Source organism: Podarcis gaigeae, assembly GCF_964106915.1.
Source record: "Podarcis gaigeae genome assembly, chromosome: 2".
NCBI classification, from domain to species: domain Eukaryota; kingdom Metazoa; phylum Chordata; class Lepidosauria; order Squamata; family Lacertidae; genus Podarcis; species Podarcis gaigeae.
The window spans coordinates 70,129,088-70,152,988 of NC_139679.1; the positions used below are offsets into that span (position 1 = coordinate 70,129,088).

General features: G+C 48.0%; 2 protein-coding genes and 1 long non-coding RNA gene across 3 annotated transcripts in view; 2 read left to right on the plus strand and 1 right to left on the minus strand.

The window, feature by feature from the left end:
- LOC310838724 overlaps positions 1–23,901 on the minus strand; it is a 122,330-nt gene that overhangs the window by 24,936 nt on the left and 73,493 nt on the right. The gene's annotated exons all lie outside the window — the stretch shown is intronic.
- On the plus strand, positions 2–12,002 carry DDX41 (DEAD-box helicase 41). Its single transcript, XM_083726284.1, has 17 exons — positions 2–221; positions 366–479; positions 1,106–1,265; positions 1,360–1,434; positions 1,697–1,757; positions 2,839–2,975; positions 3,693–3,765; positions 5,070–5,223; positions 5,391–5,527; positions 6,188–6,350; positions 7,466–7,597; positions 7,955–8,026; positions 8,267–8,363; positions 9,221–9,370; positions 9,656–9,727; positions 10,085–10,195; positions 10,693–12,002. The coding sequence occupies exons 1-17, from the start codon at positions 198–200 to the stop codon at positions 10,827–10,829; spliced, it is 1,869 nt and encodes a 622-aa protein (XP_083582410.1). The 5' UTR covers positions 2–197; the 3' UTR covers positions 10,830–12,002.
- DOK3 (docking protein 3) lies at positions 11,569–22,617 on the plus strand. Its single transcript, XM_083726293.1, has 5 exons — positions 11,569–11,703; positions 15,068–15,358; positions 16,545–16,638; positions 19,282–19,454; positions 21,479–22,617. Exons 1-5 carry the CDS (start codon positions 11,647–11,649, stop codon positions 22,298–22,300), a joined length of 1,437 nt encoding a protein of 478 aa, XP_083582419.1. The 5' UTR covers positions 11,569–11,646; the 3' UTR covers positions 22,301–22,617.

Sequence of the window (23,901 nt, forward strand, 5' to 3'; positions counted from 1 at the left end):
AGTCTAGAGCGCTTTCCCCTGCCTAGTTTGTCCCTCGGCGCCTCCCGTCTTGCGCATGTCCTTTCCAAGGCCGTGCGGGGGCACGGTTGCTTAGCGACGCAGGCCTTTGCGCGCACGTGTCCCTAGCGCCGGTTCCCATTGGCTCTGCGCGTGTTGTCGTGCGGGAAGAGTCGGCGAGAGGGGACTGCGCTGAGAACATGGAGGCCGGAAGCGGCAGGAAGGTAACGAAAGAAAGACTTGCGGCAGGTGCCTCCCCCCCCTACCCCGTTCCCCACCCCCGAGACACCAAAGGGGGGACTCCACACACACCCCGCGGTGGGACGGGAGCTTCTGCCCTTCTGAGTCGGATCTCTTGATTCCCGCAGAGGCAGCGCGAAGCGGAGTCGGAGGCGTCGGGCCAGTCCAGCGGAGGAGAGGACGCCGCCGAAGACGACGACTATGTGCCCTATGTGCCCGTCAAGCAGCGCAAGCAGCAGATGGTAAAGAGGGACGGGGTTGGGGGAGGGAGAGAGGAAGAGAGAGAGGGTGTTACCCTCCACCCCCATTACCCATTGCCCGCCCGCTGCGCTCCTCTGCCCACCCGGCCTGCAGCCAGGTCATGCGCGCGGTTTACTGGAGAAGAAAGTCTCACTTGAGTTTGTTCGGGTAACTTTTAAGGATCGCAGACTGAGCAGCTCCTCCCTGTGTCCCGTTTTCTATTTTGGCTGACTCCCGTCTTCGGCCTGGTCTCTTAACAGCTGGTTTCCAGAAAGAAAGGAGGGATACCACGGATCGGAACCCTCTTTGCTATGCAAAGGCTGGAATCTTACTGTTAATACTTTTACTTATTTATTTGGCCAGCAGTCTTAAAATCCACATTCACAAGTCAGGGATCTCAAAATTAGCATGGAAATGGGTTATGAGTGGGAGGTGTCTAGGTACATGGAGAAGGTGGGGTGGGGTGGGGTGGTCCACTTTTAAATTGTTTTCTTTACTGAGGATTGTAAGTCTTGAGGAGAGTTCTGAAGAGGATGTAAGAGGATTATGTCTGAGGACTTGTAGCTAAGGCCTTGGATCCAATGGGTCATTCTAAGCTCCTAACTCTACCGCTTTTCTATATATTCAGCTGCAAAAGTTGCTTCAGATGCGCCGCAAGGGGGCGTTGGAGGAGGACCAAAGGGACAGTGGCAGTGAATATCATGGCGACGAAGATGACATTCCTCTGGGTCCACAGTCCAACGTCAGCCTCCTTGATCAGCACCAGCACCTCAAAGAGAAAGCAGAAGGTAGAGTTCTGACGGCATGTTCTGATGGATCTGTAGTTAGGGAGGGGATGCTAGACTAAAGGGATATAACTGACAACTTTGTTTTTCTTCCCAGCACGTAAAGAGTCGGCTAAAGAGAAGCAACTGAAGGAGGAAGAGAAGATCCTGGAGAGTGTGGCAGAAGGACGAGGTGAGTGCCAGGGAATATTTTCCCAGTGATCTTTACAGTTCATTGATACTGGACAGAAGTGATAGTGATTTGGAGGAGTGTTTCACTTAGGAATCCACAGTTAATGCCATTGCCTTCCATCAGTTTCTGCAATCATAAATAAAGCCAATGTGACAGAGCAATCCCCTATAGATCCTTTGCTTTACTCTCCATTTTGCTCTGATGATGAGACCACCTGGTCCTTGACTTTGGGCTTACTCATTGTTTTCTTTCTCTCATGCAGCTCTGATGTCTGTGAAGGAAATGGCAAAGGGCATTACATATGATGATCCCATTAAAACCAGGTAGGTTTTGCAGGCCATTCGTACAATTTAAATGATGCTGTGGGTAATATTAGACCCTTCCGGAAACATGTGATCTTGCTAGGATTCTCAAGAAAAGGTATCAAGATGTGGAGTCACTTGTTTGCTGAGAAGCGCTATCAAGGGTATTTTTAAATTATTTTTAAATTTGATTTATATACCGCCCTTTATTGAAAGACTTCAGAGCAGTGTACAACGTTAATATCCTCCAGATGTTGGATGACAAGTACCATCCTTGACCACTGGCCATGGTGGCTGAGACAGATGGCAATTGTAGTCCAATGTGCTGCCCTCCATATGTTGTTGCACTATCTACATTGCAGATATTGGTGTTGGCGTGCAATTTTTTAAACTTTGTTAAACTTGGAGTAGCTCTAGACGTAATTCATAACATAGACTGCAGCAGACATTTTATATTCTGCAAACAAAGGAACTAGTCTCACACAAATATATATATATTTATTTAAAGGTTTTTGTTTGCAAAAGGGATGAATTTGCACTGTGTACAGTCCTTCCCATTACAAAGGGAATATGAAGTGGCTAAGATTTTATGAAGGGAAAGGGGCTTAGCATCTGTATTTATATTAGAAAGTTACAAGGTACAATGATTAAAAGAATCATTACTTTTAAAAGGCTTTGAGTCTTTCATATTGCTTGAGCAGCTGATCTAGATTTTGTTACATTGATGTGGATAAGAATTCAAACAGTGTCCAGCCTCGAGTAAAATTGGATGCTTTTGTCAATGTAAAAATCAATAAATAATGCCACTACTTCTCTGCATAGCACGTCTTGTACTTTATTTTGTAACTGCCAAGCAGGAAGACAGATTCACTCTGGAGCTGAGCTGTGCTAATGGACTTACTAATTTCCTCCTTTGTGAAAAGCCCATACAGTCTCAGTACTGTTGTCAGAATCACAATCACTTTTTGGAAAGTCCTGTTGAGGGTTCAGCACAAACATAGCTATCTCTGGCTGTATTTTATTTATTATTCCATTTCTGTATGAGTGCCCTGCAGCTTGTATTCTTGTTCCCTGCTGAAATTTCAGTGTGTTCTTTCGCCAGCTGGAAGGCTCCTCGGTACATCCTCACCATGTCAGAGGCCCGACATGACCGTGTGCGTAAGAAGTATCATATCCTCGTGGAGGGGGAAGGCATTCCACCACCTATCAAAAGCTTCAAAGAGATGAAGTTCCCACCAGGTAAGTGACTAAGGTGGTGATTGAAAAAACAAGGAAACCGTTTCTGAGGAGCATAGTTTCACATGGGGGAGTTAAAAGGATTGACTGTCCTAGGAATTTAGTGGTCAGGGCTCTGAGCTGTCCCGCTGATCTCTTTACCCAGCTGCGATATTCTAAGGCAAGGATGGGGAGCCTGTTACCCTTTTGATGTTTCCCACCAGCAACACTTATCTTGGGCTGTAGTGAGGGATGCTGGGAGTTTTAGACTTCTGCAGTACCACAGGTTCCCCATCCCTACTCTTAAGGGCCGCTTCTCATGCTACCTTTTATTCTTGGATGCACAAAGCAGAATCCAAAATATGCTCACATCATTTCAAAAATTCATGATAAAGGCATGCATATACTTGCATTTGGCCAGAAGGATCTACTAATACGTGAATGTAATTTACATTTGACGCTATCTGTGTGAATGTATGTTCTGAGATACATAGGTAATAAAAATAAGCATCACCTGTCCTACAGGTATGATAGGAGATATTTCTGGTCTCTTGTCATCCTAGATAGCTCATTTGGTTAGAAAGTGGTGCTGATAATGCCAAGGTTGCAGATTCTCTCCCTTTATGGGATGGCTGCATATTCCTGCATTTCAAAGGGTTAGACGAGATGATCCTCAGGGTCCCTTCCAACTCTACAATTCTACGTCTCTTTAGCTTAACATGTGTCCAATTCCTTCTACAGGAATCCTGCGAGGTCTGAAGAAGAAGGGGATCCAGCAACCAACCCCCATCCAGATACAGGGTATTCCCACCATGTGAGTGTTGTTGGTGTTTAAGCAGAAGCTCGATTTGCATCCATCAGGGGTTCTCTTGTTGGCTCCTGCTGTGTTGAGATCTTTCATGGTGCAGCGGTTGGATTGGCTGACCTTCAAGGTCCCTACCAACTCTATGATTCTAGATTTGCACAGTATTTTGGGTGCATATTTTCAGTTTTATGGGAATTCGCTATGTACTGAGCAGTAGTGACTGGTACCCATTGGGACTGGCAGAGCAGAAGGAAAGGAAGTCCGTGTCACCAGAGCCAATGACAGGCAGAGCCAACACATTTCTAGTTCTGCCCCCGGTCTCCGGTCTCAGATATATAAGGGCAACACTGAGACTGTCAAAGGCACTGCCCAGCCAAGGAATCCACACAGCAGATAATTAACTCCTTATTGTCAAAGATAGCACTTACAGTCGCTTCTACAGCTCTGGATATCTACACACACCAGTCTAATAGCTAGGCAACTATTCCCTGGTCCACGTAGTTGCAGCAACGGGGGGCCACTCACCCTCTACCAGTTTATGCAACTTCCCCCGACAGAGGCTGCATACACAGCCTGAGACTGTGCTTGGATGGAAATTTCCCCTGCTCATCCCTTTTCAATCCCCTCCTAGTTCTGGGAGACAGTGGTGCAGGGGAGGGTGGGGAAGCACCTGGTCCTTCACTTGCCTAACCTGCCTCTTCCTCCTCATCTCCAGACCCACCCTGTGCTGCACCCTCCAGCTCTGAAGCTTTCCCTGTTTCTGATTCTTGCCTTCTGGCTGGTACAAGTCCCCACAAACCACTGCTCCCCTCTCCCAAGTCAGACTCCAGCCCCTCTGCTCTGGTGCACACTTGTCAGCAGCCTGCCAGACACTAAGGAGGGAGGGAGCTGAGTGCTGATGCCCCTCTCTGGGCAGCTTATATGTAAAAAGGTAGGCAAGTGGGGTTGGTGGGGCAATGCCCCGTTTGCCCTAATAGACAATCTACTGATACTGAGGAATGTACGTCCTGAGTAAAAGCTGGTACCGAGGACCATAGTTGTTCAAACATTTCCAGCCTTTTCTTTCTTACCATGAAGGCTAGAAATATGCTTTCTCTCAAACAAAGGCTGTACGTCTTTGTGTGTTGTCATAGTTCATAGCCACTGAGTTCCCTTCTGGATGGATGCACTATTTAGGCACCTAAAAAGCAGCAGTTTGTAGCCTGCAGTGATGGAGAGTCTCCTCCACACCCATCCCATTTCCTTCCTACTGTAGCCCTAACTCCTTCCAGCCCAAACAGGTCCCATTAACTTGCTCTTTTCTGCCCCCATAGCCTTTCCGGCAGAGACATGATTGGCATTGCGTTCACCGGCTCTGGCAAGACCCTTGTGTTCACTCTCCCTGTTATCATGTTCTGCCTGGAGCAGGAGAAGAGGCTGCCGTTTTCCAAGAGAGAAGGACCATACGGGCTTATCATCTGCCCCTCAGTAAGTCTCCTGTCATCCACTTAACTGGCCTTGTTCACTTGCTTGCATATTGGGGGCAGAGGGAGCAGAAGTGTGTAATGGTTGTAGCAAGAGAGAGAGAGAGAGGTGCAAATAGGAAGCACCTGGGGACTGTTAGCTGCTGGCTAATAGGACTTTTGTTTCTGCAGAGGGAATTGGCTCGCCAAACCCATGGTATCCTTGAGTACTACTGCCGCCTGCTGCATGAGGATGGGATGCCTGCCCTGCGCTGTGCCCTTTGCATTGGAGGCATGTCTGTCAAGGAGCAAATGGAGACCATCAAACAGTAAGGCCAACATTGGGGCCAAATAAAGGAGCACTAGAATTGCAGCTAATGCATGTGTCTGTAAAAAAAACAAAGCAGGGCCTCCCCGCTCTTGTCAGTCACCTATATTTTATCCCAGCCTTCTCTAGCCAGGTATCCTATAGATGTTTTGGACCACAACTTCCAGCATCCCTGACCATTAGCTGGGGGTGATAGGAGTTGTAGTCCAAAACATCTGGAGGCAAAAAGGTTGAGGAAGGCAGGTTTATTCCAATCCGTTTGGTATTCGCTGCTGCTAATTTCAGGACTTTGTTGTTCCATCTTTATTTTAGTCACTAACACTTTTTTAAAAGAAACCCTTTTAAAAAACAAAATTGCTCTGACAACCAAACTGACTATGAATGTACAACAAACACACATATCTGAGTTGCTCTGCTTTGCTGCCTTCCTGTTACTCCTGGTAAAGCAGTGAGTCTGGCATTCAGGCCCTGCTCAGTCTAACCAGTCCTTAAGGCATTTTGAAGTGCTGGGCTTGCAGAGGGAAGGGTTCAAAAGTGTGGAGGCAACGGGACATTGGTCCTTGAAAGGGGAATAGCCATACTCCTACTCCTGAACTCCAAGTTCATGCAGATGCTACCAGAAGAGGGCCTTCTGCAGCTCTGACTCCTCCTCTTCCCATAGTGGTGTGCACATGATGGTGGCAACTCCAGGCCGGCTGATGGATCTCTTGCAGAAGAAGATGGTTAGCTTAGACGTCTGCCGCTACTTGGCACTGGATGAAGCAGACAGGATGATTGACATGGGCTTCGAAGGAGACATCCGCACCATCTTTTCCTACTTCAAGGTACCGGGCGAGACAGACTGTGCTTCTGTCTTTATCTAATTGAATTGGGCAGTTGTGTATTACCCTCCTCCTGGACTCGTGTGCTTTCTGGTGCCAGAGGCATGGTTGGTGTGCTCTCAGGTAGCACTCCACTAGTTTACTTGAATTTTCCTCCTTGCTTTGGGCACTGCTGCTTCTGGCAACAGCAGTGTTCTCCCTGTCAAGATGAAAACACGCAGACTGTTGCTGGGGACAAGACTTCACTGAGCTGGGTGGCTTGGAAAGAATAACAAAGAAGAGCATGCCTTTGCCTCTTCCTTGATGCAAATTAGCCGCAATTTGGCCTTGTACCTGGAATTGAGGGTGGGGTGGAAGACTTTGAGGTTAGATTTGTGATTTCTAGTCAGGTTTGAGGCCTGGCAAGTTTCTCCTTTGTAGAAATTACCTGCTGTGCAGAGAGCAGCATATGCCCAAATAAACACGTAGGAGTTCACAGTAAGTTATCTTATGAATCCCTCTTTTCTCATCCAAATTCAGCCTGTTACTTGTTGCAGTGCAGTTGGTTGGACTGATTATATTCAGGACTGTGTATACCCTGCTGCAAAGTGGCACACCCCTTCTATGTCAAGGAAAGCTGGATCCTGTGATCACTATACATAACATAAATGGAGCAGAGTTTGCATATATTATTTTTGCATAATTTATTATACTTCTACAGATTATGGGAAGGGGCAAGAAGCTATGCAAGACACTAAAGCCCCTCTTTTGACCGCTAGAAATTCTCCTGTCCTGTCCTTCCCCTCCTACCCTTGCCCTCTAGCTTCTGAGACTTTGCCAACCATTGCTTTTGCCTTTCATGTCTTGCTCTGCAGCCCATAAGGGCTAGAAACTTGCCTTTAGAAATGAAAGCTGAGATTCTTAGCTAATTTTTTTGCTCAGTACAAAGCGAGGTCCATATTGAGAATTACATATGTGAATAAGATAGTCCCGCCATCTTACCTTATGCATACAATTTCATTGACCCATTTTTAGTGATCCCAGAGATTGCTTGGAAGTGGGATTCTGGGAGGTGTAGCATAATAAAAAGGGATGTCCCTAGTTGCCCATTTCCCTATCATGACTTTTTCCTGCCTTAGGGCCAGCGACAGACCCTTCTCTTCAGCGCCACCATGCCCAAGAAGATCCAGAACTTTGCCAAGAGTGCCCTTGTGAAGCCCATCACTATCAATGTGGGACGTGCAGGAGCTGCCAGCTTGGATGTTATTCAGGTGCAGTACGGCTCAGAGAGCCTGTCACATCACTCTTTCTGTCCCACCGTAAAGGAAGTACAAATGATGATTTTACTACAGCTCTTTTAAGAGAAGGGTTTAACATTCTCACCTAATTTGTGTGTATTTCTTGCAATGTTATTCAGCAGGTTAGCCTGAGAGGTGATAACCTAGCCGAAATAACGCACTGAGCTTTACAGCTGCCTATGAATTTTAACCTGTGTGTTTTCTGTGTCCAAACACAACACGACACTAGTTCATCTGAGCCCTGATCAGTTGGTCTGTAGCTTCTGCCTTTTCTCACACTGAAAATACTGGTACCCCGTGTGACCTTTGCCATTTTTCTCTTGTATCTAGGAAGTAGAGTATGTAAAGGAGGAAGCCAAGATGGTCTATCTGCTTGAGTGTCTACAGAAGACACCACCACCTGTGAGTACTTATGCTCGGTCCTGAGTCTGAGTCTCAGTGCTAGTTGCATTAAAGGCGGCATCTGATTTTATTCTGAAGCAGGAAATTCTAGAGAAGCAACCAAGTGCCGTTCCAGAATTTTGTGGGGCACCCTGGTTCTGGAACCAAGGGTGGGAGCCTTGCTTAGGTGGAGGGAGTGAATCATGTTCTTTGAGAGCCCCCCTTATAGCTTGGCACTTTTGCTCTTTTGTGTCTGTGCAGGTTCTTATTTTTGCTGAGAAGAAAGCAGATGTAGATGCAATCCACGAATACTTGCTACTCAAGGGTGTAGAGGCTGTGGCCATACATGGTGGGAAAGGTCAGTAAGTGTCTTGATTCAAATCCGCTCTTTATCCAAGGGCAGCACATCCAGGCCGCAGATTTGTAGTCATCTGCTAAGACAGTAGAAGGAATTGAGAATATAACAGAACTATTGGCTTGCCGTGGTTACGCTTTTTTACGTCTGCCTTCCCCTTTCATTAATATATGGAACTGGTCAGTTGAGTGGAAATGTGCCCAATTTCAAACAGACCAAAAGTCTGTGGAATTTGCTTCCATTGGGTGTGAAGTGTCAAAAGATCTAGAACAGGCACTCAGAACAAGGCCAGAGATACTTATCAGCCCTTTAAAGGTCCTCTGTACTCACAGAAATCATTAAACAACCTTTGGAGCTAGGAAGCTGATGCTTCTAGACAGTGCAGCGTTGGATGAGTAATATGAGAACAGATACAGAATTGAATGTATTGATGAAAACCTGTGGGCATTGCTGCTGAACATCTCTCCCTTCCAGTGGAGAATTTAGCCCTACATCCTTGGTACAGAAGCATATATTAACACTGTTAAATTTGGGACAACCCCCTTCTTTTGTTTTATTTTTAAACCCACTAAGGAGAAGCTTTCCTGGGGAAACAGCCCCCCCATATCAGCCAGCTTCACGAGTTCCCGCCCTGTCCCTTTCTTGCACATTACAGCTGTCACTCCGAGAGATGAGTGGCTTGTGGAGCTGTTCACTGTGGCACTTCATAGATGTGTCTGTGGGGACAATGGTCCTTTTGTCATGGGACTGTGAATAATTCTCGGTAGAGTATTTGAATGGAAACTCTTGTTGTCTTTGGGTTATGGGTGAATGGAAATCTCACTATTGCTGCCTCTAACACCCCCCGTTTCATCTTGCAGACCAAGAGGAACGGACAAAGGCCATTGAGGCCTTCCGGGATGGCAAGAAAGATGTCCTTGTCGCCACTGACGTTGCGTCCAAAGGCTTGGACTTCCCAGCCATCCAGCATGTCATCAACTATGACATGCCCGAGGAGATAGAAAACTATGGTACGAGGCTTGGGATGGCTTTGGCTACCTGGTTGCATCTGTTCATATCCTAGTGAAGAGCTTCTCCTGAGAAGGAGCTCAGGCATGTGGGGAAACCCTTGTAGGTGAACAAAACATAAACAGGTTAGATTTGGCTGACTGTTCTGTACATAGGCTGTGTGAGAGTCCTTGAATGTGCTTGGATAAATCAAGATTGATGCCCCATAGAGAACAGAAATCAAAAAGAGCTAAAAGCGTCTCTCTTAGCTGACTTACACGTTAATATATATGTATGTATTTTTCCAGTTCATCGAATTGGACGTACAGGTCGCTCGGGGAATACTGGCATTGCCACCACCTTCATCAACAAAGCCTGTGGTGAGGAATTGAGAGGGGCTGCTATGGCGGGTAGGGGTGGGGGGTAGACTGCATGGGGGTGTAAAGGGGGTGGAGCTGAGAAGCTGGGTCAGCAGGCCTGAGTCCTAGTAACATAAGGACTTACTGAAGAGCCAGCCAGAGCCATGCTTCCTTGTGAGTCACTGCTGAAAATAGAATCCTCCAGGGAGCCAAGACATCACGGGTGGGTGGTTTGGGTCTATTGCGAGTGCCTGCCTTATGGAGACAGCTAGTCACTTCTGCGTGGGCAATCTCCTTTGGCTTCCTGGAATTGAAATCTGTTGCGGTTTCCCAGAGAAGCCGGCCTGTGTCCATTCTAACTTGCTTCTCTGTCCCCAGACGAGTCTGTGCTCATGGACCTGAAGGCGCTGCTGCTGGAGGCCAAGCAGAAGGTGCCACCTGTGCTGCAGGTGTTGCATTGCGGCGACGAATCCATGCTGGATATCGGAGGTAAGCAAATGGGACAAGAGGCAACCATCTTGTCTGAGGCTGTAGAGTTGGCGGGGTTGACTTCACCGGAGAAACAGCTCAGCTATAGCCAGATTGGAGCAATGGTCTCCTGAAAATAAATCAGGTCATGGTTCTTCAAAAGAAGTCCTTATCTGGTCATTAGCCTCAAAAAGGAGAAGATCAAAGTACCAAACAATAGAACCAGACCATGGACAGGCCTATCCGTTGTTTGTAACGAAAAGCAAAAGGTTCGAAATCAAGTTCCAGGCAACCTGTGATTCTGCAGGTGGTGCTGCACTCCTGGTCCCATTACCTCTGACCATTGGCCATGCTGGCTCGGGCTTATGGGTGTTGGAGTCCAACAGCACCTGAAGAACCACAGGTTCCCCTGCCCTGGCTGCAACTGAACCTGAGAGTGTTGCTTAGGTCTTTCTGTCTTTCCCCCCTTTTGTGCCCCCATAGAGCTCTGGCTAACGCTGTCCTTTTTTCTCTTCCAGGAGAGAGGGGCTGTGCTTTCTGTGGGGGCTTGGGCCACCGCATCACGGACTGCCCCAAGCTGGAAGCCATGCAGACCAAGCAAGTCAGCAACATTGGGCGCAAGGACTACCTGGCACACAGCTCCATGGACTTCTAGAGATGCTGCCATTGGGACCAGCAAAGAAATGGACTTTGCTGCTTTGGAAGGGCAGCTCTGCTCAAATCCCGCTCTAGCATACTGTTGCCAGCTGGAGTGGGAAAAAGACATCACAGTGGACTTTGTGCATTTGGGAAGCCTAGTGCTTCTTTGTCACTGTGGCAGTTGCTGATCCTGCCGTGGGATGGAATGGGAGATGCATATAACAGGATGACTCGTGCTTGTTTGGTGCAGGAGTTTGGTTTGGGCACTGCAGGATGGGAATAGATAGGAGGCGTGTCCTCTCTGTTTTAAGCAGGCTCGACACTTTTTTGCTTGAAAGCAGCAGGGCAGTGATGCAATAGGCCATTGCGTCAGTAACTACGGTTAGGCTGTGTTGGGCAAGCGCTGTTGTGCTTGGCAAGTCCTGTGCTGCTCCATTCCCCAGCTCCGGTAGTGGTTTCCGAGACATTCTGCGCCCCCTCTCAGAGAGGGACGTTCAGCCTTCTCTGTGTGACCCCACCTGTCTGTCCCCAGCCCCATCATGTGCCTCTGGCTGGCCCACTCTGCAGTTGCCCTGCAGCTGCCGGAAGAGAAAGCTGTTAACCCACCAACGCTCATCAAGGCAGAAGTCCCCTGGGAGAGCCTGTGTCTCCTGGGACGGCTCTGCCTGTTGCAGCTCCCTATGTGCATGTAGGCCCCAAAGAGGAAGTTAGCAGGCAGAGGAAGTTGCCAGCGCTATCGTACATACTGACTCATCCCTGTGGCAGCCACAACGGCTTGTGGAGCCTGCAGACTGCCTCGCTCCTCACTGGGCTGCCCCTTCGGAGCCTGCCCCATGGAGTGTCCCGTGAAAGATGGGATCCTATATATCCAGCACCCCAAATTTGGGAAGGTAAATGCGTGTGTGTGTCTGATTTGGTGGGTGGAGTGTCTGGCCCCAGAGAGCCTTTGCTGTATGGGTGGGTAGGTTCAGTGGGAATTTTGGGTCTCGTCAAATGCAGGGGAGCATTTTTCCTAGCTTTTCCTTCTTTAGGGCCTGAGATTACACCCTCTAGTGCAAGAGCGTGCCTGCAGGAGCTGTCATTGCTTGGCGTCTTTCCCACCTTCTGCTTTCTCATGTTACTGTATTGTGAATTTACAGCCAAACTGAATGTAAATAAACTCAATAACAAATTAAAATGCTATATGAAATAAGGGGTGTACCTGAAGCAAGGTGTGTGGGAGAGAGAGGCAGGGAGAGACACACAGAGAGAGCACATAAAATAAGTAGAATTGGCCTGAAACCGCCACTGAGCGTGAGTGTGCAGGGGTGGTCCTATGGGGTTCTGCCTTTTAAAAGTGGGGCCCCCAGTGCCTGGTTTTTCTCTTGCTGCAGGAGGTTTCTAGAGAACTGGGCGCTTGTACTTTGGCCCATTTATAGTTTGTTGTCAAGGGACTTGCTTGACCAAGGCAGCCATGTTACTGTGTCCTATCTCTTGGGGTTGGGGATTGACCTGGATCTATTTCTTTCTTTCTTTCTTTCTTTCTTTCTTTCTTTCTTTCTTTCTTTCTTTCTTTCTTTCTGATCAAGTATCATGTTGCAGGTGTTAGTGAACTCAGCTGAAGCCTCAAGCTCCCCTATGGTGGAATTGGCTGTGGTGCCAGAGCCCCCTCGGTGCCTGCCCATGTGCAGCGGATATGGCAAGGTGGCTGAAAAGAAATGGCTCAGTGGTTCTCTCATTTTCGGTCACCTGCCTTTTTAACGTCCAGGGCTAGCAAATGACACCACCCACACCGAAAGGCAGTCACAATTAGATATTTTTGCATTCCTTGGAGGTGTTCAAAAAGTATTTCTTAACATTTCCTCTGTAAGTAGGTCAATATTCTCCCCACACTCCCCCCCCCCCCAATAACTCCTGAGGCCACACAACAAGCTAAGGTTTGAAATGAGGCCTTTTTGACTCTCGGCTTATGCTCTTAATCACTCTTCTACATCCATCGCACATTGTTAGGAAACCTGGATCGCAAAAGTGGCTATATTGTTTTGTGACAAATGGCTACTAGCAAAGCGAGACTGAAAATGTCTGCAGCTGATATATGCTAAGGTCTAAAGGGTTCAGGCAGTATTGCTGACCTGCTATCTTGTTCTTATTACTCAGCAAACTTGACTTTACGGAAGTAGCCATAGTTACTCCCCATGGGCACTGGGAAGGTATCCTCTTCCCCCTGTCTAAAATGAACACTGTAGGGTAGAGGGAAGAGAGAATCAGCCCTGTGGGTGTCTTCCATATTTGGTGCTGACATCCTTCTTAGTCCTCCTTGTCACAAGAGTAGATTGTGAGATAGAGCTTCGCCCGCTGATAATACCAGGCCTGCCTTGTATTCTTCTGGCAAGTAAGACTCTGTACTAACCAACCACTTTAAATAACAAACAAACCCAACCTACCACCATCCAAAGCCTGCAATGTCATCACCAGAGGCACATAAACTCTGGCTGAGCTTGGGAGCCGAGCCAACCATTGTTTCTAGCCACTGCTAGATTGACTTTCTTACTACTTGCTCCAAAGAGACAAAGTGTACCTGCCACCCAGTAAGGGGGGTTAACAGAGGAGTGCTGTGCATGTGTGCATCCATGCTTGGCTGCTTGCAATAACACCTCCAATCGGGTGCTAGGACGCACATCTTTTAAAAAAAGATGTTTTGGCACATCTCCACTGCTTAGATTTATTTATTTCTTGTTAGATAAATAAGTGGAGTTTTTTTTCTCATGGGCCAGCCAGGTTGACATATCTGTTCTCCAGCAGCAACTTGGTGGCTACATAGGTAGACCTCAAGCTGGCATGCCATTTGTGCACTGGGAAGATTTGTGCTTCCACTTGTCCTGCTGTAGAATCCCAATCGTGAAAGAAATTGGACTGTTTTGAAAAGGAAGAGAAAGGGGTGTGGGGAAGGCGGAGTCTGGCGTTAGGTGAGCTGGAAGAGAAAAGGGCCACTATACCAACTGTGACTGATTCGACAGCTACGGCTGTTCCTGGACTGGGAATGCCTTGCCACAGTGGTTCATGCGCTAGTTACTTCTAGACTGGATTCTGCTCTGTGTGGGGCTTCCCTCGCGTTTGATCCAGAAGCTGCAGCACCATATAACACCTGTGCTCAGAGATCTGCTGTGGTTGCCGATTTGATGCTGGGCCAGGTTCAAAGTGTTACTGTTTACCTACAAGGTCACCTTACCCCACACGTGCCCACGTGACCGCTTTAAATGGCAGAATTGGCAGGTGCCACATAATGCCTGTTCCACATTTGTAAGAATTTGATCATTTCAGGTGGGAGCGCCTACACTTTAGATCGCCCTGCCGCCTTCACTGCCCTTTTCAGTATCTGTTAAAAACATTGATTAGACAAGCCTGCCCAGATGCTTAGAAAGTGGACATCAATTGTTTTAACATTTTCACTTCTTTATGTTTTAAAGTAGGATTGTGAATTTTCCCGATTTTACTCTTTTATCTTTTGTAAACTCCTTTGAGGGTGTTGTTGTTTTTACAATCAAAGCAGTGTATACATTTTAGGAAATAATATAAAATTAAATATTATAGACCACAGCCCTGAAACCACTACTGGCTGTCAGCTTTACACATGTCTTTTGGGCTTCTGAGGCTTCCGCCAGACACTTCACACACATTTCCAGGCTTTCTTTTATTTCCATGAGGTTTAGAAACTTGCTTTTTTTTTAAAAAAAAAGTATGATTTCAGCAGCTGGCTGCAGGAGGAGGAGATGCTAAATTCCTGCACAGTAAGCCCACAACCTACACACATTTAACTTGTATGCGTTCAGCTTTACGCACTTGGCAAAAATAAATAAAAATGGTTGGGGCACCCAGGGAAAAATGACTTTGGCAGTCTCACCTCCCATTGTACCAATGTGTTTTGACTATACACAACTTTGGCTTTCGGCACAATCCCCTGTGTAAATTGAGGGCTTACGGTATTTACACAGCAATCCCACTAATGCTTGCAGTGCATGCAGATTTGTGGCTCTATGCATTCAATTGCCTAAGAGAGGTAATCGCCAAAGAATTCTTCGTAACCTCTGATTCCGTATACTGTACTTCCACCTGCTCTTGGCAAGGACTCTACAGGGCAATAAATCCCCAAAGAGGATCACATTTCTGCTTGGGTAACGCGCTTGTTAAAGAGGCCTTTTCCTCTTCGTGTGGATTTCCTAGTGCAGACTGATTGTCCCTGATTGTGTGCTGTCACCCCTTGCCCCCTGCTCACAGAAGGTCTGGCGGAAAGTGTGGGCCCAGCTCTTTGCCGACAGCCCTTCTGGCATCGCACGGCTCGAGTACTTCGAAGGGCGTGAAGGGGCCGCTGCAGAGAAGGCCACCCTGAGGAAGGGCGAGCGGAAGGTCATCCGCCTCTCAGACTGCGTCTCGGTGGAGCGGGCAGGCGAGCACAGCTCTCCCAAGGACACCACAGCCTTCTTCCTGAGCATGATGGAGCGCAACTGCTTGCTGGCAGCGGATCAAGCAGATGAGTGGATCGAATGTATCTGCCAGCTGGCTTTTCAGGTATTGACCTCTTCATATCTACAATGGGAAGGCCCTGTGTCTCGCTGAACCACGGGGAGATTCCTCCTGGCCACAAGTCAGATGAGTGGAATCTGCTTCCTCTAGAGGTGGCTTGCAGTTGCAAGTTTCTGGCCCTCAGTGAGGGTTGGACTTTATGACCTCCCAAGTCCTTTTTGACCTGCATTCCATTGACTGAAGAGGTCCTAAATTTGACTGCTATGGTGGCCGATGTTCCCTGCCCAGTTGCTTTAATGATAAGTGCTTTTAATTGTGTATTTTTTTTTTGGTTAGGTTCTGAATACAAGGGTTTATATATTCTTGCAAAAAAAAAATCTTTAGGTTTATTCTGGGAATGTAGATGGGGATGAAGCTCTGGAAATTCTGGGCATGGTCTCTGGGTCTGAAATCTCCCTTGACGTGATGTATTGCAGCCTATTCTCAACCCATGTTATTCAGAACATTGTCTCGGTGATTTTAATGGGGCATACATTCAAGAAAGAATGCATAAGAATTTAACCTTCTAGGACACTCCTATCTATATTTACTTGAATATACAGTGTTCAGTGAGGCTCACTCCCACATAGGTATACACAGAATTGCTGCCTTAATGTGCAAATAATTTGCGCAATCTCTGTTTTTCAATAAATTCTTGGTCATTCCTGTTTGTTGCCACTTTAAAAGAAGAAAATAGCAGCCTAGTTTTCAAGGATGTTAGATGAGGAAGATAATAATTTGTGATGTTCTTTATGCAGGCAGAATGCTCTGTTAATGACGGTGGGGCTTTAGTAATGGTGAAACTGAGACTGAAGGAGAAAAAGAATGGCTCATGGGGAAATAGTATTTATGCAGAGCTGGCAACTAAGCTCTTTGCAAAGTGAACAGATCCTTGGTGAGACACAAGGAGAAGAAAAAGGGAAAGTATTAGAGTTGAATGGGAGGATCCATGTTTTTAGTTGCTCATAAGAACAGTAAGGTGTGGAACAGCTAAAGGGATGTTTCTGGCCCGTAAGAATGGACCAAGGGTTGATGGGCACATGGTTGAAATTGTCTTTGTGTTCAGGTTGAGGTTCAAAGGGAATAATCCAAATGTTGGAACAAGTCACCCTGCCTTTCTCTGTTTCTGTGAGGGTTTTCATCTGAGAAATGCTCTCCTTGCTTCATTTCCCCTTTGCTGTGCTGCACACAGAGGATGCCTGCCCCCTCGTCCGGCTCAGTTGGAAACACACCCAGCCCACAGCCCCTCATGGAGGAGAACACCATCTACTCATCCTGGCAAGAAAGTATGTGCCTAAGGGGCAGGGTGGGGGGTGAAGGACCTGGAACAAAACACCAGTTTCTTGTACTACCAAGTGGCAGCTGATGGAAGGAGAGGCCTTCTGGGGAATTCAGGCTTGTAAGGAGCTTTGGTGCAGCTGCAGGTGCTATAAGGTGGTGGCAGTGGGGAACATGCAACCCTCTTCTTGCTCCCAACTCCCATCAACCCCATTCAGCATGGAGGACCACAGATTTCCCATCTCTGCTGCACAGGCCCCAGTCCTCTGCTCAAAGTTGACCTACAGCCTTTCTCAAACCTGGGTTCCTGATGACTCCCATCATCCCTAGCTACCAGGAAAAGTGGTCAGGGGTGATGGGAGTTGTAGTCCAACAACATCCGGGAACCCAAGTTTGAGAAAGGCTAGGACATTTGTGAAAACCCAAACAGCCAACCCCCATGCTGGCAAAAATGGGATAAGGTAAATTGGAGGTGAGGAACCTATTTCAGCCTGAAGGCCAGATTTGAACTTAATCAACTATCCGGAGGCCGTATTCCAATGGTGGGTGGGGGCAAAAGTGGATGGAGCAAAACAACACAAGAAAAATTCCTCTGTTAGCACCTCCCCCTGCCCACCTCCACCTTGTCACCTGACATGCAGGCAAACAGCACCCACACATGCATGCATGCATGCGGTCACATATACATGCACTTTCACACATCAGACATACTGGCACACAGGCATGTGTTTACATGCACACACACAGTGCTCTCTACCTCAGCACTAGGGTGGCTGGAAAGATCCATCTGCCTGCTCTTTAGATAGGATCTCTCAATCTTGACCTTAGCTCCTTAGCGCTAGGATGGGAGAATGAGAGTATAAGGCTGCATTTCTTCCCACCCACCCCCTCCAGCACGGCAGGTGGAAACGCTGCCTTTTGCTCTTATCTCTCATCTAAGTGCAGTGGTGTTCAGCACTAACACTGGAGATAAAGAGATCCCTCTGCCTGCTCTTCAAGCGCTTGTCACCAATCTATTCAGTTCATCTATTTTATTTAACAAACTCTATATACCCCTAAGTGACTTACAAAACAAAATGATTAGATTCTGATCCTTAGAACGCGATAGATGTGCTGATTGAGCCAGTAGTCACGCTAAACTGACTAATAGTAAAAGCCATAAAATGATGAAACAAGCCATAAAATGACGTGAGATGAACGGGAAATGAGAAGGGCTTGTTGGGACAGGCCTGGTGGGGCAGAATAGACCCACAAGCTGAAGGTTCTCCACTATAGAGCTGAATCATTGAAAACGTGCCTCCCTTTACTGGTAACCCCCCCCCACAAAAAAAATCTGCAGTCTGAGGTACAGCTGCCAAACCCCACCCGGAAAGTGAATCCATAGCTGAACTGAAAAGATTTGAAACCAGGGATCTAAAGTTCAACACTCTAATTACGAGTCTCCCAGCTCTTTTGAGCTGACAGCTTTACCCCACTGTTCTTCAAGACTGTCATGTGCAGTGCTCGCTTTGGCAGCACATATACTAAAAAATTGGAATGATACAGAGAAGATTAGCATGGCCCTTCACAAGGATGACACACAAATTCGTGAAGTGTTCAATAATAATAATAATAATAATAATAATAATAATGGAGTGTCATGTGTCCCTTTCAATGATTTTGGCATTAGAAACAAAGGACCCTCTAAAACAGGGACAATTAGAGGCAAAGTGTTATTGAGAAGAAGAGTAAAACAAACAGCTTTGTGTGCTCCTATTATTAGATAGAAGTTTCTCCTTAGCTGTTCCCACACTGTTCTGTGCCCCAGTGACTCTATATTTACTGAGGCAGATGGGCAAGCTAAAAAAGGAGTCTCATTTTGGAAGGATGTAAATTCACAAGCACTAGTGGAAATTCTGATGGAATGGGGGAATAAAGTACATGCTCCAACCATTGTATACTCCACAAGGCAGTTAGGATAGCATGGGAGGAGGAAGGGAAGGGAAGCAGTCCCAAAAATGTCTTCAACCATAAAAAAATATATATGAGTCAGGACTCTTTAGATAGAAGCACAACAAAAACATGGGTTCCTCTTCAGATTTCTGAATCCCTTTCCCACCAGAGTTACACTTGCTCCTCCCCTATCAGTTTGCTCCTCCCCCTTGAGCAGAATACAGTTTTCAAAATAAGCTAACACATGTGCCCAGCTACTTTATCTTATTTTTGCAACCTCCACTCATTTTGTGCAGTTTTGGTTGCAGTCATACCTTGGTGGTTGAACGGAATCCATTCCGGAAGTCCATTCAACTTCCAAAATGTTCGGGAATGAAGCCATGGCTTTCGATTGGCTGCAGGAAGCTCCTGCAGCCAATCAGAAGCCGTGGAACCCGTTGGACATTTGGGTTCCAAAAAACATTTGCAAACATGAACACTCACTTCCGGGTTTGCGGCGTTCGGGAGCCAAAACGTTCGACTCGCAAGGGGGTTCAACTTCCAAGGTATGAATGTACTTTGGTGGTGTGCAGTTTTGATAAGTTTTTGTTTGCTTATTTTTTTAAAAAGTGCGCTCACAGAGTGTAGTCAGAGCCATGGCGGGGTTGGGAGGAATTAAAACTAAGAACGCGCATGGCTTTTGAGGGATTTGTTGACTTTTTGCAATGCCTTCTCAACAGCCTGCGAGTTCCCCGTGTCAGTTTTCCCGACAGAGGCATCTGCAAGATGTCACTTGAAAGGGAACTACCTGATGACGACTTTACCTGAGCACCTGGTGCTGAAGGACATGCACTCCGGGCAAGCCCTCTATACCTGGCCTTATGCCTTCCTCCGAAGATTTGGCCAGGAAAAGGTATGTTGTGTCTGTTTCCTCCTCCAGTGGCCCAGAAAACACCCGTCCTCTACTGACTACCCTTAGGAATAGCATCAAAGGCAGGGAACATCCTGTCTTGTCCTGCAGCTTGAGGACAGGGAGTACCCTCATTCCCAGTGGGCTGTGTTAGCAGGCCCTGGTCACACCTTCAGCCCACAGGATGATTTCAAAATAAGCGGACCTGGGAAGCGGGTGGTGCTGTGGGTTAAACCACAGAGCCTAGGACTTGCCAATCAGAAGTTCGGCGGTTCAAATCCCCGAGACGGGGTGAGCTCCCATTGCTTGGTCCCTGCTCCTGCCAACCTAGCAGTTCGAAAGCACGTCAAAGTGCAAGTAGATAAATAGGTACCGCTCTGGCGGGAAGGTGAGCGGCGTTTCCGTGCGCTGCTCTGCTTCGCCAGAAGCGGCTTAGTCCTGCTGGCCACATGACCCAGAAGCTGTACGCCGGCTCTCTCGGCCAATAAAGCGAGATGAACACCACAATCCCAGAGTCGGTCACAACTGGACCTAATGGTCAGGGGTCCCTTTACCTTTACAGGGATAGCAGATAAGTCTACCTCACACTTCAGGTGATGCTTCTTGTAGTGTGTTGCTGCTGTTCTGGGAATAGTAGTATCTTTAGTAAATTCACACCCACCCCTTTCTGCCTTGGTGCATTGGGCTAGGAGTTGAAATACTCCCCTCCCATTATTTCACCATTCACTTGAACACGTAAAAAAATTGTCCACCCACTCTTCTGATATGATAATCCTGGAGGCTGGTATATTTCCTCCTGCTGCCCCACCCACCTTCTTAGTTTGCTGCCTGCTCCTGGGACTTTTTAAACCCATCCAGATTAGACTCAGTTAGAGCTATTTCATATGCAGGGACCATAGATCAGCTGCTGAAAGCGTGCTGCGCATCCCTTGCATGCCGAAGTCACCAGATTCTATCCCTGGCATCTCCAGTTAAAAGAAATAGGTAGAAGATGATGGGGAAGAGTCTCTGCCTGAGAGCTGTGGCAAGCTAAACTGGGCAATCCTGGGCTAGATGGAGGAAATATAGTCCAAACAGATGGACCTCTTGCTGCTGGATGCCAAAGACAAGATGACAGCCTTTGATTCCATGCACAGAAGCTACCTGGCCTGACAGCCGAGTCTTAGCATTGGCAATGGCACAGCACCCTCTACCACTCCTGGGGGCAGCAGGCTATCCTGGCAGGAGGGAGTGCAGCGCAGCCTAGCTTAAGGGACTTGGAAGAATGATGGTGGACTGCTGCCCTGCCCCCAGTGGTGAATGGTGCCCCTTTGTGACTGGTCAGGAGGAAGGCAGAGAGACCAACAGCAGGTGGCGCCGGAGCCATGACAGGCAGAGCCACCTGTGACAAGTTGTAAGTAAGGAGACAGTTTGGGGTTGGCTGAGGGCAGGCTGAGTTTGGTGGGACAGGGCTCCCTTTGCCCTGAATGGACCAGCCTGGGTTGCCTGCCCTAATGGTAGGGCTGCCCTTGAGTCTGGCCCAATATAAGGCCTCTTCCAGGTAAATCTCTGCAATGTCCAGCTAAAAGGATTTTGGGTGGCATAGCAAGAGGAAATGTCTGGCTGAGATGCTGAAGAGCCACTGCCCATCATAATCCTGGGCTAAAAGGTCCCATTGACTTAAATCAGCAACATCTATCGAGTCTGTTTTTCCTGGATCTGTCTCCATTGAGGTTCAGCATCAGCAGACAACTATGGGCTGATCCACATCATACATGAAAAGCGCATCCAGTGTGTGTTCAAAGCGCATGGCTTTCCCCAAAAAGGAACCCTGGGAAACGGTAGTTGGTTGAGGCTGCTGGGCACTGTAGAACTACAGTTCCCAGGGTTCTTTGGAGTTCCTTAAATGTTTGTTGGGTGTGCTTTAAATGTTTGGTGCTGCTTTGCCTTAGATGCTGCAGGGGAAACTTGAGCAGAGATATCAATGATGGCCAAGTATGAGAATCACCTTAAGAAAGCACCTTTGTGTTCCCCCACTCTCTCCCCAGACGGTGTTCTCCTTTGAGGCCGGGCGCCGCTGTGACTCCGGAGAGGGCCTCTTTATCTTTAACACCACACGGGCTGTGGAGATCTGCCGAGCTGTCTCGGCCTCCATAGACCGCCAGAAAGCCACTCTTCTGGAGAGAGACAAGAAAGCCGGCATCTCCCCACCCCAGGACTGTGTGCAGAAAGCAGGGGGCTGGTCCTGGCCCACCAGCCCGGAGAGCCCGGAGGGAGTGCAGCCGCTGTACGAAAGAACGCCAAAGGGAAGTGTGGACATGGGGTACTCGGCAGCGCCTCCTGGCGGCAGCCGCTCCATCTCCCCAGAGTTCAAGGCTTCCGACTCGCCCATCATCTACGCTTCCATTGGCAAGAGCTTCCCTCTCCCGTTCCAGCCCTCGGGCAAGGCAGAGGCAGAACCCAAAGCGGGAAGTGAGCAGGGCTCGGACCACCTCTATGAGAATCTGCGCAGTCTGGAGCAGCAGGCCCTCTGCGCGGAGCCTCTGAGCCTCGGCTACAGAGACTCCCCTGAGGGCAGCGGCAGCAACGGGGGGTCGCCCATCTATGACAACAGCCCTGTCGTGGCAAGGCGCTCCAACAGTAACCCTGGCTTCAATCCCAGTGCTGTGGGGGCTGACCCTGCCCCAGACAGCCAGTGTCCCCCTCCCTTGCTGGATTGCCAGGGGCCTGAAAGCGGAGGTGAGGGCCGGGCCAGGGCCAAGGCCAGAGGGGCTGGGGCCTTCAAGCACAAGCTGGTCACTATGTTGAGCCGGGATGGAGGAGCCAGCAAAGCAGCCGGCAAGAACGCAGGCTCAATGGACAAAGCATGATGGATCCCTCCAGCTGCCTGGGGTTTGGGGAGCCCCTTCCGCCAATTTAATCTCCTATTCCTCCTCTGCCTCCTCCTTATCAAGACTTTGGCAGGCGGGATCTATGTGACCTCAAGACGCAGCTTCTCAAATCGTTAGATAGTGACACGGTGGAGGCAAGGCTGGTTAGATGCCCTCAGCTCCATTGTGTCAGCCTTGGTTCCTCAGGTGAAGCATGTCAAGCTTGGGAACAAGGGGATCTGAGGGACCAGGTGGGTGAGGTGTACATTTTGGGTTTTCTTTTTTCCTTTGTGTCTCAATAAATAAATAAAACAACGTTTCTTGGGTTATCAAGTCCCTCTGTTGATGCGGATTCTGCTTGTCTCTTTGTCTCTTTGCTCTTTTGCTTTTGAGACCACCTGTCACTGCTGCACTTCCCAGGGAGGGATCTTCTCGTGGAAACCCCCTGGGAACTTGTTGATGTTATGAGGGCCAGCCTCACTCGGTGGTGAAGGGCATTCTTGCTTGGCAAGTGCTAAATCCCTGGGATCTCTGGATGCAGGGCTGGGAAAAGCATCCATGTGACATCTTGGAGAACCCATGCCAGTCAGCACAGTATCACATAGCCCTCAACTGTCCTGGAAAACCTGGGACATCCCACCACCTAGGAGCATGGCAGCCATTTTGGGCGTCACAATCTCACCCTGAAAAAAGTGCTTTTTGGGGGCCGTGATCTTGCACGAGTCACATGACTCATGCAGTAGTGCAGCCCCGGAAGATGGTGTCCTAGATTTTCGTCATGACGCGTTGGAGGGTATGGTATCAGACTCCCTAGGTAGCCCATGGCCTGACCTAAGGCACCTTCCTCTGTTCTTATCCATTTAGTATCCTAGCACCGTCCTTTTATTGAAGTGATGGGGAATCTTTAGCCCTCTTGGACTCCATCAGTCCCACCAAGCATAGCCAATGACAAGTTGTTGTAGTCCAACAACATAACAAAGGCCATAGGTTCCTCTTTTTGCCTTTTTTTTTTTTTTTTTTGCATGCTATAGTATGATGAGCTTCAAGTAATTGCTCTATTCTTGCACTAGAGGGCAATATGCCCTTTGCATGTAACTGAGCTCCAGCTTGCTCCATGTCAGCCCCATGGAGACAAAGGTGGACCCTGCGTGGCTTTCATGTTCTGCTGACCAGTCAGTTGTGAATGGAACGTGTGCTATTGTGAGGAGAGTTTTCTTTTAAATTATGTCTTGGAGTGGCCATTTCCTATTGTAAAGAGTAAATTCCTGAGTTGGAATAATGGGGTGACCCTCAACAGACCTCTAGATTCCAACCTCCCTTTTCCTTTTAATCTCTTCTTCATTTATTTCTCTGGTGTTTCTGGGCATTAAGTTGCCTGGAGTATGAATTCAGCAGTACTTAAGAGTACCAAGAGATTTTGCTGTCTGGAACAAGAACCCCCCCCCACACACACACCCTGGCCCACCAGTTCAAATTGCATGTAACAGTACAGAAGACAACTGTTCTGGAATTTTCTTTCACTATGTATATGCCACACATGTAAAGCACATTGCCTCATCCCACCCTAAAAAGAATCCTGGGTATTGTAGTTTGTTAAAGGT